The sequence below is a fragment of the Budorcas taxicolor genome, chromosome 15 (genome assembly GCF_023091745.1).
Source record: "Budorcas taxicolor isolate Tak-1 chromosome 15, Takin1.1, whole genome shotgun sequence".
NCBI classification, from domain to species: domain Eukaryota; kingdom Metazoa; phylum Chordata; class Mammalia; order Artiodactyla; family Bovidae; genus Budorcas; species Budorcas taxicolor.
The window spans coordinates 23,849,120-23,864,770 of NC_068924.1; the positions used below are offsets into that span (position 1 = coordinate 23,849,120).

General features: G+C 42.9%; 1 protein-coding gene across 3 annotated transcripts in view; it reads right to left on the bottom strand.

The window, feature by feature from the left end:
• The window catches only part of USP28 (ubiquitin specific peptidase 28), a 70,372-nt gene extending 62,051 nt beyond the window's left edge, over positions 1-8,321 (bottom strand). For 2 of the 3 annotated variants that reach the window (XM_052652990.1, XM_052652989.1), the window contains exon 1: positions 8,193-8,317. In XM_052652990.1, the coding sequence (XP_052508950.1) occupies positions 8,193-8,264 (72 nt within the window). In that variant the 5' untranslated portion in view covers positions 8,265-8,317. Of the gene's footprint in view, positions 1-8,192 lie in introns of all 3 variants that reach the window. The other variant, XM_052652991.1, reaches the window with a different exon arrangement.
• Between the last annotated feature and the right edge of the window lie 7,330 nt (positions 8,322-15,651).

Consider the following 15,651-nt stretch of genomic DNA (forward strand, 5'->3'; position numbering starts at 1 on the left):
TTTTGGGGGCTCCAAAATCACTGCAGACGGTGACTGCAGCCATGAAATTAAAAGATGCTTACTTCTTGGAAGGAAAGTCATGACTAACCTAGATAGTATACTCAAAAGCAGAGACATTACTTTGCCGACTAAGGTCCGTCTAGTCAAGGCTATGGTTTTTCCTGTGGTCATGGATGGATGTGAGAGTTGGACTATAAACAAAGCTGAGCGCCAAAGAATTGATGCTTTTGAACTGTGGTGTTGGAGAAGACTCTCGAGAGTCCCTTGGACTGCAAGGAGATCCAAACAGTCCATTCTGAAGGAGATCAGCCCTGGGATGTCTTTGGAAGGAATGATGCTAAAGCTGAAACTCTAGTACTTTGGCCACCTGACGCGAAGAGTTGACTCATTGGAAAAGACTCTGATGCTGGGAGGGATTGGGGGCAGGAGGAGAAGGGGATGACAGAGGATGAGATGGCTGGATGGCATCATGGACTCGATGGACATGAGTCTGGGTGAACTCTGGGAGTTGGTGATGGACAGGGAGGCCTGGCGTGCTGTGATTCATGGGGTCGCAAAGAGTCGGACACGACTGAACTGAAGCAATTATATTAATATCTGAGGCTGAGGTTTCCCACAGTAGTAAGACATAATAATTCATACCTTGTAGGGTTTTTATAAAGATTAAAAATGTACCAAAAACTGGCATATGGCAGATGCTATGATTACAAGTATGTATCTGCAGGGCTGGTATAGTAATTCTGGGAAAAGCAGTGAGGCAACAAATGTTTATCTGAAGTAGAAATGCTCAAAAAGCATTAGGAAAAAGAGGAGTTAAAGTCATCTGCAATTTGGGATCAAACATGCAGATCTGGAAGCAGTTAATAAAAGGGCAGTAACAACAAAGAAAGCAAAGCTTCATCCCTAGCAGAGAAGAAATGTAGAAAAGCCAGAAAAATAAAGGCCTCAGGGCCTTCCTTGGTGGTGCAATGGCTGGGACTCTGAGCTTCCCAACGCAAGTGGCCCAGGTTCCACCCTTGGTCAGACAACTAGATCCCAAATGCTGCAACTAAGAGTTTGCATGTCACAACTAAAGATCCTACATGCGGCTAAGACCCGGTGCAGCCAAAGACATACACACAAACAAACATACATAAAGCACAGGGCCCAAAGGTCCCAGGGGAGAGGGCTCAGGAAGTACAGTCGCAGCACCACTGGGCACACTAACAGGACACGGAACCTGAGGCCAGGGTTCTGCCACAGCCTGTGATCACAAGTAAATCAACTCCCTAAACCAGTTACTATATTTGCAAAACCAAGAAAGCTGTAGTAGGGGATTTCCCTGGTGATGCAGTGGATAAGAATCACCTGCCAATGCAGGGGACAGAGGTTTGATCCCTGGCTCAGCAAGATCCCACATGCCACAGAGTAGCTAAGCCCGAGTGCCACAACTACTGAAGCCCTCGCACTCTAGGCCAAAGGTGTAGTGTAGAATTCCTTGGTGGTCCAATGGTGAGGACTTGGCACTTTCACTGTTAAGGGCACAGATTCAATCCTTGGTTGGGAACTAAGATCCTATAAAGCTGTGCAGCATGACTCCATCCCTCCACGCAAAAAAAAAAGAAAAAAAGAAAGCTGTAGTACATAAATTCAAACGTCTTTTCCAGGGCTAGTTTTCATAAGAAAGTTGTAAAATGATGTCATCGGTTCAGAAGTAAGGGCTTCCGGTAGTACATCTGTGATGAGACCACGGTGAATGATTCAAGAAAACACACTGCAATTTTTTTGTAAAAAACAGAACAGTTGATAATAACTGGCAGCAAAATCAAAAGCCAAAATAAGTATCAACCAAAAAGCGGCCATGAAAAATCATCACAAATCAAAACACGAAAATGGGACTTGAGAAAGAATATGAATAAGCAAGGATGCAGAAAGAACTAGTACTGAAAGGTCACTGACCTGACCAGAAGGTGATTAGTCACTGGTCACCTCCAAGAGATCCATTTCACTTGCTACAAATACTAAAAGCCTACTGCTGGCAAGGCTCTCGTTGGGTGCCCTCAGAGATGCTGATCACATAAAACCACTCACTGCCCTACAGTCTAATCTTCTGTTGCCTGGTCAGCCTCTCTGTAGGCCTGTGGGCAATCAGCCCTCATCTTCCTGGAGCCTAAGTGATCCCCAGAGTCACCTCCTAACTGGGCTTTTGCAAAGTTGCTGCTGCACCTCAAGTAAAATCTGGGAACCAACTCACTTCAGCCTGGGGAGGGGGGCCTCTTACCAGCCAAGAGCTAAACCTTGCCTGGGTCTGTATTTTTCAAATGTTCCACAATGAGCTGGAATTACATTGTAACTGGAAAACTGTTTTAGAGAAGAAACAGGTGGACTTACAAGAAAGTAAACAAAATGAAAGACAGTAAACAAAATTAAAGAACAAGGCAGAGACGATTTTGCTATTGTTGCTATTTTGTTTGAGGACTGAGAAGTGTGCACAGCTGAAAGGAAAATGGGAATCCTTTGGAGCAGAAAATAGATCACTTTCACAAAGTTTATCACCCAGGGATCTTGTCAAAGGCGATTCTGATTCTGCAGGTCTAGGGTGGAGGCCCAGGCAGTGGTATGTTGATTTGTCCAGCCTACTAATTGCCTTAGTAGAAATATTTTGACTGAGATTTCAAGCTACTAACACGAGGTCACTGAACAGAGAGTTGGGAAGAAATGTATACAGTCACCTGGAGAGGCAGTACAAGTACAAGCTGGTTCCAGCACATCCAAATTTCTACATTTCTAACAAACTCTTGGGTGATATGGATGCTACTGGTCCATGGACCATATCCTGAGTCTCAAGGGACCAGAAGGCAATAAAGGTACCTGGGAATTAGGCTAGCATAAAGAAGATGAAAGAAAACGTAGGCGAATGAGAAGAAACATCATCTAAAGCAGGTTTCTTAAGCTCCATTGACATTTTGGGCCAGACAACTTTTTGTTTTGTGGAAGGGGAAGCTCTCTGTACACTGCAGGATAATTAGAAGCATTCTTGGCTTCCACCCACTAGATGACAGGAGTATTCTTCCCTAGGAGTCACAATCAAAAAGGTTTCTAGACACCACTGATTTAGATTCATCTCTAAAAGAGGGGAGAAGGGAAGAGTACATCTTCCACTAAGAGAAAAAAGATTCTGAAGCAGGGAGGACCCCAAGCATAAGACAGAGAGCTCTTTAGGTATCAGTTAGCTCATTCAAGTAGAAAGGAAGATAATCTATTGAGAAAGAATGAAGTGAGGATTGAAAATTTAAAACATCAGGAAGATAGTTCTACAGAGTAATAGATTCTGACCCAAGACTATGGGTCCATCAACTTAGAAGTATGATCAGAGATTTCTTGAGCTCTTGGGAGTCAGAAGTCCCTGGGTTCAACCCTGGCTGTACCCTTTACAAGGTAAGTAATGTGCAAATTATTTAACAAGAAATAAGAAAACTTCCTGAAGCTGTCATAAGTACTGAGATAATATGTTAAGTTGTGAGCACAGTCTGGCATATAGTACATGATCAATCAAGGTTATCTACTAGTATTATCAGCATCATTATTCTCCTTGAAAAATAGTTTCACTTGGCTATTAAATTTCCTTGATGAAAGAAAACATATGGCAAGATCTTGCTTGGTGAGGTGTTACTTGTCAATGTGTTTTATAAATTTACTAAAAGTACTGTATGACCAGGAACTGTTTGTAGCTGGAGGCATGAGAGCTGTGGATGCCAACCAAGCACTCACTTACTGATGTTCCAAAAATTACAAGTAATGAGACAAGATAAAAGAGAGTGTAAAACCAATAAATCAAAAGAAGGCACTAAAATCAAAAGAAGGCACTAAATTTTCTCAGAAACAGGTTTTCATAGGGCTTCCGTTAGCAGGATTTGTGATGAGCCTTAGTATAGCTGCCAAGGTTGACAGGTTTGTAACAGCCAATCTGACTTCAAATTGCTTGTCCTGGGTCTCTGGGCCGGACACCTGGTGGTTGTCAAGTGGAGTAAAACTAAGCCCTTGTTCTCAACCAGACACTCTAAGGACAAAGCTAGTGGTAAAAGCTGTGTGCTGCTAAAGCAAAGAGATAAGGTGCCCACTTCCCTGTCTGCACATGCGAAGGAATGCTTTTGGGGGTTGAAAAGGGAGGGGACCCCACTCCATAGTAAGTGTGCACATGCACCCACAGGCCTCTACAGTGGGAACCGTCTCAGCAAAAAGCTGCACACGCATCTTGGGGAGGATCCATGGGCCAGTCAGGCATGAAGACAGAAACAAGATAATCCGTCAGAGGTAAACAAAGACCTGGAAGGACAGTCCCACATAAATGATTTACATCATCTCCTCACTGCTCCTCCTCATCCAGGGTGGCCACACATCTCTCTGGGTGTGTCTTTGAACGCCTGTGCTCCTCTCCAGGTGTGCGTCACTGCTTGACTTCTGACTTACTGCACCGCTCCTCATTAGAGAGGATGCCCACACGCTATCCCAGTGTTATCCCAGTGTGTATCTCGGCACGGATTCTGAGCTGGATAAACAAGCTGTTTTCCTGTGTGCTCTCCCATATATTGTGCTGTGTCTCTAATAATAAACTTTGTATCTGTTTTTATACCTTTTGCCTCCTTGAAATATTCTTGCTTCAAACCGGGGCAACAGCCAGGGCCACTTTGCCTCTAGCCCTTGGTGGTCCAGTGGCTAGGACTCTTGGTTTTCATCCAGGTTCAGTTCAGTTTAGTCACTCAGTTGTGTCCGACTCTTTGCGACCCCACGAATCGCAGCACACCACGCCTCCCTGTCCATCACCAACTCCCGGAGTTCACTCAGACTCACGCCCATCAAGTCAGTGATGCCATCCAGCCATCTCATCCTCTGTCGTCCCCTTCTTCTCCTGCCCCCAATCCCTCCCAGCATCAGAGTTTTTTCCAATGAGTCAACTCTTCACATGAGGTGGCTGAAGTACTGGAGTTTCAGCTTCAGCATCATTCCCTCCAAAGAAATCCCAGGGCTGATCTCCTTCAGAATGGACTGGGTGGATCTCCTTGCAGTCCAAGGGACTCTCAAGAGTCTTCTCCAACACCACAGTTCAAAAGCATCAATTCTTCGGCGCTCAGCCCTCTTCACAGTCCAACTCACATCCATACATGACCACTGGAAAAACCATAGCCTTGACTAGACAGACCTTTGTTGGCAAAGTAATGTCTCTGCTTTTCAATATGCTATCTAGGTTGGTCATAACTTTTCTTCCAAGGAGTAAGCATCTTTTAATTTCATGGCTGCAGTCACCGTCTGCAGTGATTTTGGAGCCCCCAAAAATAAAGTCTGACACTGTTTCCACTGTTTCCCCATCTATTTGCCATGAAGTGATGGGACCAGATGCCATGATCTTCGTTTTCTGAATGTTGAGCTTTAGGCCAACTTTTTCACTCTCCACTTTCACTTTCATCAAGAGGCTTTTTAGTTCCTCTTCACCTTCTGCCATCAGGGTGGTGTCATCTGCATATCTGAGGTTACTGATATTTCTCCCGGCAATCTTGATTCCAGCTTGTGTTTGTTCCAGTCCAGCGTTTCTCATGATGTACTCTGCATGTAAGTTAAATAAGCAGGGTGACAATATACAGCCTTGGCGTACTCCTTTTCCTATTTGGAACCAGTCTGTTGTTCCATGTCCAGTTCTAACTGTTGCTTCCTGACCTGCATATAGGTTTCTCAAGAGGCAGGTCAGGTGGTCTGGTATTCCCATCTCTTTCAGAATTTTCCAGTTTATTGTGATCCACACAATGAAAGGATTTGGCATAGTCAATAAAGCAGAAATAGATGTTACCCAGGTTTAATTCCTAAGCAGAGAACTAAGATCTCTTTCAGGACTGCTCAATGCTCTCCCTCCGAGAGCACTACAATAATAGTAAACACTGCTGCTGGTTTTCATCTAAGTCAAGAACTGATTTAAATGGTGCATGCTAAGTCACTTCAGTCTCATCCGACTCTTTGTGATCCCATGGACTGTAGCCCGCCAGGCTCCTCTGTTCACGAGATTCTCCAGGCAAGAATACTGGAGTGGGCTGCCATGCCCTCCTCCAGGGCATTTTCCCAACCCAGGGATCGAACCTGCATCTCTCATGTCTCCTGCATTAGCAGGTGGATTCTTTACCACTAGCAGCACCTGGGAAGCTGTGATTTAAATGTGCAGACTGAGAACAGATTTCAAGAGTACTGCATTTTTGTCCCACTCAAGTTCTTTGGGGCTATAACAGATTCTGCCTGTACCATGTACGCTGACCAATAAGGGAAAGGAAGCACTCTAAGTTTTAAATAGCTGCTGAGTGTCAGGGGAAGAGAGCTCCCCTCAATTAGAATAATTCCAGATCCTTTCAGGGCAATGAAGAATTGCTTCAGAGAATTTAAAATAGAGTTCATTCTAACATGAAACTGAAGATGAAGAAGAAAATACCAAAATCTTTCCTCTGAGATGGGAAAGGTACTTCTCATATAAGACTCCTTCATTCTAACCTGCGAACTTCAGGAATTTTACATTAGAAAAAACCAAAAGGGCAAACATTATCAAGCATTCCAAGCTTATCATTTGTCTGTATGGGGCAAATCGCTGGGAAGAACAGTAAATGTCATCACTCTGCAGGTTGCCAGGAATCAGGTCCTCCAGCCAGCCACAGCCACTGGAGTTCCAAAGGTTTCCAAAAATAGCTATGACTTATATACAAGTGTTCATCAAACACCTCACACATGAACACTTAAACCGAGAAGGCTGAGACAGTGGTCATCTCTCAAAGTGCAGCAAAGGCAAACGCAGTTGCTGCTGACCAAAAGGCACATGGTCTCAACCAACAAATTTAAATATGACTTGCTCTCCCTTAAAATAGTCTCTTCCCTTAATCAACATGACGATCTCAAAACTAAGAGTTTCCCACCTGCTTTTAAGTCACTGTCCTTTAAACAAACAGAACTGAGCTGTGAAAGGACAGAAAATCCTGACTCACATTCCAAGGGTCATTTGCAAACACCTAACAATATTTCTATTATAAATCAGCACATGAAACACCATTTGCCTACTTTCATTTTGGAGCCCAGGACCTGGAGGTATCTTTTACTGCAGGAATTGAAAAAGGAAGTGCGGTCACTTTATACTCTATTGGTCCCTTGAGTGTCCGAAGAGGGTGGGGGGAAAGGGGGGCGTAAAAGGTTTCTCACATGGAGGTATCTGACAGCTCTGTACTGTAAATAGTTTATGAAATTCCTCACTTCCAAACTCGCATTTAAATACTTGGTACAGGTCCCCCATTCTGTCTTGAAAAAGTGCACCACTTGAGGGGTGACCGGGTAGTGTTAAGTTAGAACATTCCAAAGTAACATTAGAAGACATTCTCAAATTGCCCACTTACCAAGGTTTTTTTTTTCTTTGCACAGACATTAGCCTTTTTTCTCTCAAACCGGTGTTCTTTTCCTCTCACCTTTTTAGCCCAGAAATCCCTGTACTGATTTCAATCTTCTTAGATACTAGGACTAGGAAAGCATTATCAGCATACCTTCTATTCATCACGGTGTTCCTCCCCCCCTTTCTAAAAATCTACAGTGATGAATGCAGTAACTGGGGAGGCTGCTTTCTGCTTAAAAATATGGGGAGGCGGGGAGGGAAATGTAGAAGGTAGGAAGTGGTAACAAGGACCCTTGGTCTTTCACACGGTGTAGATAAAATCCTCGCTTTAACTTAGATAACTTCGGTCTGCTTTAGACTCTTAAAACAGCACTGCCCTAAAACGGATTAAAAAAAAAAAATCCAGCAAAGGGGTCCCTTTTCGAAGTTTCTCACCCCTGGTCGGGGGCCAGGAGCGCTCTCTTTAGAGATCCCTGATGCAGACAGCAGCCCACGTCCAGCCCTTTATTTTTGATATTCCAAATTAGCTATCTCCCTCGAACTTCAGCCCATCTCCGGACCCCAAGAAGTGTCCTCAATCTCTGCGAGCGAGCCTTACAGAGACTTCAGCTTCCTCCCGGAGCCCCGGTGCTCACCCCGGCAGGAGCGCTGCCCTCGCCCCCGCCGGGCCCGGGCGCCCTCCGCAGCCCCGCGCCCCATCTCCGTAGGCCCGCCCGTCCGCCTGCCCGCGCCCCGCGCGGCACCCGTCTGGGCCCCGCACCCCTACCCCGTGGGACCCGGAGCCCGCCCCCCGGTTCGCGCTCGCCTTCGCGAGGCCCACCGAGCCGTGGCGGTCGGTCGCTCCGGCCGCGTCGTCCTGCTGCAGCTCCGCAGTCATGGCCGAGACGCCCCTCCGCGGGTCACCCGCCTCCCGCCGCCGCCGCCGCCGGCCCAGCCTCGCTGGAGGAGGAGGAGGAGGAGGAGGAGGAGGAGGAGGTGAAGGAGGAGGCCCCGCCTCCGCCCTCCACCCGGCTCGAGCCCCACCTCCGCCCCGCCGCGCGCCAGAGGCTCAGCCCACACGCTCCGCCCCCGGCCTGCGCGCGCACGCGAGGCGCGCGGCCGCGGGCCGAGCCGCTCTGCGTGCTCCCGCGTACGCCGGGCTCTGACCCCGCGCAGGCCACGTGACCCCGCCCCCGCCCGCGCCTAACGGTCAGCTTGTACGTCGATCCGGCGGTCTGCGGCCCGGAAGTGGTGTTGCCGAGCCGGGACCCTGCTTTCCCAAGTCTCTCTCCGACGTCGGCCCGACAAACCTCCCCATTTTTCGGACTCACCGCCGGCTCAAGACTCCTTACAGACGAGTTAAAGTTACTCCCTATTTTGGGAACTTGTCTTAGGGAACGAGTAATAGAGGGTGTCCCACCTCACGGGGGAGTCGTTTCCAAGTCCAGTGACGCGAACAGTGTTTCGTCCTGAAGAAAAGGGAAGACTGAGACTCGATGGAGTGGGCAGACGTCTAAAGTTAACCGAACGGACCAGAACTTGTGTTCACTGATGATTGGGGAGGTACCCTGACACCGACCTGGGCACGGAGAGCAAGAATCGCCACATTGTTTCATATTAGATTTTCTGACGTTCAAACTAAAATTTCATAGTATTTTGTTAAGCTTGAGCCGGATACATTTGATGGCATATAAAGAGCTAAGGTGCCCTCAATTTATTTTCAACAATTTGGTGGAAATGGTAACTGCTAAACCCTACTTCACATTCACATGTGCCGCTTGGCTGTTTCAAATCTCTGTGGAGGCTGAGTAGGGAAGGATCTCTTTTAGGGCGTACAGCTGGTATCGTTGCCCTGGTCTAAGCCCTTGGGCAGCACCTTTAGTGTGAATTTTATGTGGATGGTGGCCTTTCCTGTGCTCCTGGCATTGTTGTCCATGTGATTGTGATGTTTCACCTGTAGGCCTTCTTAGTCTGCATGTGAGCAGTTTGAGGCAAAAGGAAACAGGTACAGATCAGGTGCGTCTCCCATGGGAGACCTGATTATTCTCAGGAGCCTGGGCCGTGACTGCTGCTACTTGCTTCACCTGGAGATTCAGGGGGTCCCCTTGCCTGGCAGGTAAAAACTTGCAGCGTAATCGTAATCTTCCACATAAAACGAGTGTGTGTTTATGTCTGATGGTTGTAGGACTTTTTATGCTTGTGGCTTTGTCTTTTTTTTTTCCCTCTTGTGTAATCCTGAGTTCCTGGCCTCAACTTGGAGAGGAGGGGGTCACTGCAAAACAAACTGATTTCTCAGTCCAGTTTATTTGCAGCATTGCGTACTTCTACATTGCTCCTAGAGCAGCTCCTGTGTGCCTTTGCAATATTTAGAAAATTGCTTATTTAATGTGTTTAAATGAGCTGGAAACTTACTAATCTTGTTTATGAAAATTTCCTTAAAAGACTGCCAGAGATCTATACTCCTATATCTGAAAGATGTATGTACAGCCATTTGGTAAATAGAGGTCTCTTTGGAGTTTTAAGTAAACATCTTTCTGCTATATGGTTCTAAACAGTGCTCCAGATGTAATAAATTTAATAGAATCTGAGAGCTGAATATGTGGTAAATCCTCTTAGCCCCCTTGGGTTTAACTACCACCTTATCCCAGACATGGTAATCAGCTAGAGACACCCTGTCCAACCAGAGTATTTAATGACCACTGTACATCGTTGCTTTGCCATGAGTTGTCAATCTTTATGGTGATCAGATATCAAAAGTAGGTATCATGGAAAGTACTGTCACTACAGAAAACCCCTTCTCATTTTCCCTTAAACCCATACTTGAAGCTCCAGATTAATTGCATCATTAGTTGATAATCATTTCAAGAATATTCAGGAAAAAAGAAATAATAACAAGCAATAGCAAATACGTTTAAAAAGGGAATAATTTCCAGAGTATTTTCCCAAAGGAAAAAGTTGAAAAAAAAAAAAATGTTCTTTTCCTGGAAAAGTTTTTGTCCCAATTCTGAGTTATTTTCTGAATCAGTGGATTTATACTTCTGCTTCTGATTTACCTCAATTCCAAAGTATATAGTTTCTTTTAATAAAATGATCCCACTTCAGTGTTATTGAATACTAGTTTGGAGCTTGTGTGGGCTAAATGAGAATGGAGGGGAAATGTTAGAAAAAAAAAAGAGAAAAGGAAACAAAGATATTTACGTATATTCCGTCTCTGCTTCACCCTGTGAATAGTTTTGCCACTGGCTTCAGAATCGCATGGACAGAGGAGCCTGGTGGGCTACAGTCCACGGGGTCGCAAAGAGTCGGACACGACTGAGTGATTTCACTTTCTTTCTTCAGAGCAACTGGATTTGAAAGCTGATGGCTGAGGCTGATTGACAGGTGTGAATGTGTTTTGAGCTATGGATTCCTTTCCAGGAATGATCTGGTTCGGAATGTCCTTAAGAGCCAGCTTCTCAGCAGTTAGGAAATGGTCTTTCTTACTATGGAGGAAAGAATATGGGTATTTCTGTTACAACCCCTAGATAAAAGAATTGGATGATGTATAAGGTTAAATATAGATGTTAAAAAATATTTGAGGAAAGGCTCTCATTTTGCCAGTCAGTAAATGGGTTTCCAACCTTTGTGAAATGTATACTGTAGGCAGTGTAGTTTGTGGAGAAGTGAAACAACTGTCAGTGAAATTAATAAGTTCATTTTATAATGATTTGAGAAGTATTTCGTCTTGGTATTCAAAATAACATCAAATTCCCTTCTTTTATATCTCTAGAAAAGACAGAGAAACACTTTCGAAAAAAGCTTCTAAAATTTATTTTCATGAAATTTATGAAAACCTTAAACTCTTGGGATTCAGTTTTTTAATAAGAAAATGAAAACAACTGTAGCCTCCAGATAAAAAGGTAAAAATAGACAACTAGAAATAAGCCCATTTTTGCAAACTTCAGTTTTGACAGCATTGTAACCCAGTGGGGATAAGCTGGATTTTAAATAAATAGTCCTCATTTCTTCATATAAAAATTAGTTTTGGACTCTTAGGTTATAAACAAATATAATCAAAGGCTTAAATGTAAAAAAGCAAAATTTAAACTTATGAAACATTTCATTGGAAAATCTCTATCCTTAAGGCATGGGGAACCTTCTTAAATCAGAGACAAAAGCATAGTCCATAAACGAGAAGATTGATAGCTTAAATATATTAAAATTAAGAATTTCCTATCATCAAAAAGTACCACAGGAAAAATGAAGATACCAAAAAACTGGGAAAAATATTTACAACACATACAGTTGATAACATATTGGTGTCTAGGACAAATCTCTAGTATTCATTTGACATGATTAACATACTGGGCCCGATAATTCTTTACTGTGGAGGCTGTGCTTTATAGGATGATTTAGCATCATCTCTGATCTCAACCTGTTACATACTTTCCCTGTCAAGTTGTGTGACCATTAAAAATGTCTCCAAGCATTGCCAAATGTTCCCTAAGGGGCAATTTGTCCTCCATTTGAGAATCACATATTTAAACTACATGAAAAATGATATGTCAGACAAAGACAAATATTCTACATAATGTGAAATCTAAAAAATGAATGAATATGACAAAACAAACAGATTCAGATATAGAGAACAAATCTAGTGTTGCCAGTGGAGAGAGGGAAGAAAAGAGGGGCAAGATAGGGGTAGGGGATTAAGAAATAAAGAACACTGTGTATTAAAATAAATAAGCAACAAGGATATACAACAGGGAAATATAGCCATTATTTTGTAATGACTTTTTATAGTTTTTTAATTATATTTTTAATTGGAGGATAATTACAATATTGTGTTTCTGCCATACATCAACATGAATCAGTCATAGGTGTGCATATGTCTCCTCCATCTTGAACCTCCTTTCCACCTCTCATCCCATCCCACCCCTCTAGGTTGTCACAGAACACCAGGTATGAGATCCCTGCATCATATGCAAATTCCCATGGCTATTTTGCATGCGGTAATGTATTTGTTTCACTGTTACTCTGTCAATTCATCCTTCCCCTCTCGTTCCCCCGGTGTCCACAAGTCTGTTCTCTATGTCTGCGTCTCCCTTGCTGCCCTGCAAATAGGTTCATCAGTACCATCTTTCTAGATTCCATATATATGCCTTTATAGACATTTGTTTCTCTGAATTAATTCACACTGTATAGTAGGTTCATCTACCTTATTAGAACTGACTCAAACATGTTCCTTTTTATGGCTAAGTGATATTCCATTGTATATAAGCATCATAACTTCTTTATTCATTCATCTGTTGATAGACATCTAGGTTTTTTCCATGTCCTAGCTATTGTAAATAGTGCTGCAGTGAACATTGGGGTACATATGTCTTTTTCATTTATGGTTTCCTCGGAGAAGGCAATGGCACCCCACTCCAGTAGTCTTGCCTAGAAAATCCCATCGATGGAGGAGCCTGGTGAGCTGCAGTCCATGGGGTCGCTAAGAGTCGGATACGACTGAGCGTCTTCACTTTCACTTTTCACTTTCATGCATTGGAGAAGGAAATGGCAACCCACTCCAGTGTCCTTGGCTGGAGAATCCCAGGGATGGGGGAGCCTCATGGGCTGCGGTCTCTGGGGTCGCACAGAGTCCGACACGACTAAAGCGACTTAGCAGCAGCAGCAGCAGCAGGGTATGTGCCTAGTAGTGGGATTGTTGGATCATCTGGTAGTTTTCTCCTGGTTTCTTAAGGAATCTCCATAGTGTTCTCTATAGTGGCTGTGTCAATACCACTATAGTTTAGATTTGCGTTTCTCAAATAATGAGTGATATTGAGCATCTTTCCATGTATTTGTTAGCCATTTGTATGTCGTTGGAGAAATGTCTGTTCAGGTCTTCTGCCCACCTTTTGATTGGATGAGCTGCTTGTATATTTTGGAGATTAATCCTTTGTTATAATAACTTTAAATAGAGTGAAGTCTATTAAAATATTGAATTACTATGCTGTAAACATGAAACTAATACAATATTGTAAATCAACTATATTTTAATTAAAGACAAGTAAATTAAGTGAAAAACTCTTACAAATTAAAAGACAATGCAATAGAAAAAAAAATGCTAAAGGCCTAAGCAAGGCATTTCACAGAAAAGGAAATACAAGCATACAAAAAGAAGCTGAGGACTTCCCTGGTGGGTGCTTCTACTGCTGCTGCCAAGTCACTTCAATCGTGTCTGACTCTGTGCGACCCCATAGACGGCAGCCCACCAGGCTCCTCCGTCCCTGGGATTCTCCAGGCAAGAACACTGGAGTGGGTTGCTTCTACTGCAGGAGGTGCAAATTCCATCTCTGGTTGAGTAAGTAAGATTCTGCATGCCGTGCAGGGCGTGACCAAAAATAAATTTTTAAAGGTGCTAAACTCACTGGTAATCAGGAGCACATGAATTAAAACCATAAATACATCATTTCATGGATTCAACTGACAAAATACTTTAAGTCCACATTAACAAGTGTTGGTGAGAATGCAGAGCAATGGAAGTACACTTTGCACTGTTTGATAGTGTAAAATAGCACAACCACTTTGGAAAACACTTTGACATTAGCTACTAAAATTGGACTTCCCTAGTGGCTCAGCGGTAAAGAATCCATCTGCCAATGCAGGAGTCACAGGTTTGATTTCTGGGTCAGAAAGATCCCTTGGGGAAGAAAACGTCATCCCACTCCAGTATTCTTGCCTGGGAAGTCCCATGGACGGAGGAGCCTGGCAAGTCCATGGGGTGGCAGAGAGTTGGACACAACCTAGCAATTAAATAATAACTAAACTTTAAAGTCATGTGTGGCTCATGGCCAACAATTCCTCCCCTAAGTAAGTATCCTAGAAAGATTCTTGAACATTTTTACCAAAATATGTACAAAAATATTCATAACACTTTCAACAGCAGACAAAACAGGAAATAACCTAAATAAATCAACAGTATATAAGTATATAAATTGCTCAATTCTTGTATAGACATTCAGTGGAACATCATACAACATCAAAAAGGAATGAATGATAGCCATGCAATAACAAGAATGAAGCTCAGGATCATAGTCTTGTGGGATGAAAAGCAAAGCACAGATGATGGCATACAATATGACTCCATTTATACAAATTTTTTAAATATTAATATTTTGTCTATGGAGACAAACGATTAAACTACAAATAAAAGCAAGAACACTATAAACCCAAAATTCAGAATAGAAGCTGTGACGGAAGAGATGGGATGGGGAAGAGTCATATAAGCGCCTTCAAAGATACTGATAATGTTCTATTTTCATAAGTCAGGTGGTAGATACATGAGTATTCATTAAATCATTTTATATGTGTTCTATAACAAGATCAGAAGTACACGAGTCAAAAAATAAAGCTCAAAAGCATACCATCCTCATTCTCTAATAGCATTTCTGTGGTCCTCACAAAACTGGCAAAAGTCTCAAATTTACAGAAAACTATTATGTGATTGATAAGGCAGTCTTTCCTAATAAGTAGAAATTGTAAGTTGACTATCTTCAAGATAAACAAAAATTACCATTCCATTTTATGTAGGATGTGTCAAAAATCCAGATTATAGATTTTAGCAAGTTTACATTGTAAAATATTTTCCCTTTTAGCTCCCAGCTCTTTGCAAAAGACTTCTGTGGGTTGACTGAAAAACAAAACACACAGGTGCAGTTGAGAATTGTGTTTAATTCTGTAGCTTTAATGAGGGCTATAGCCTAGGATACAGCCATGTTCTGAGGAATTGTTCCAAGCACCTAAGGGAAAAGGATATATAGGAGTTTTTGTGAAAAGGACAATGTAGTCAAGCATTAAAAAATTACTGCTAATCACAAAAAAAGACATCTCAAGATGATTTTAGTATTTTTCTATGTAGGAAAGATGTAAGAGTCTGGGCTTACTGAAATTATTCCTTTGATATACATCTTATCAACAACCTCAGATATGCAGATGATACCGCTCTAATGGCAGAAAGTGAAGTACTAAATTGCCTCTTGATGAGGGTGAAAGAGGAAAGTGAAAAAGCTGGCTTGAAAGTCAACATTCAAAAAATTGAGATCATGGCACCCAGTCCCATCACTTCATGGCAAATAGAAGAGGAAAAAGTGGAAGCAGTGACATTTTATTTTCTTGGGCTCCAAAATCATTGTGGATAATGACTACAGCCATGAAATTAAGACACTTGCTCCTTGGAAGGAAAGCTATGACAAGCCTAGACTGTATTATAAAAGCAGAGACATCCCTTTGCTGACAAATGTCCATATAGTCAAAGCTGT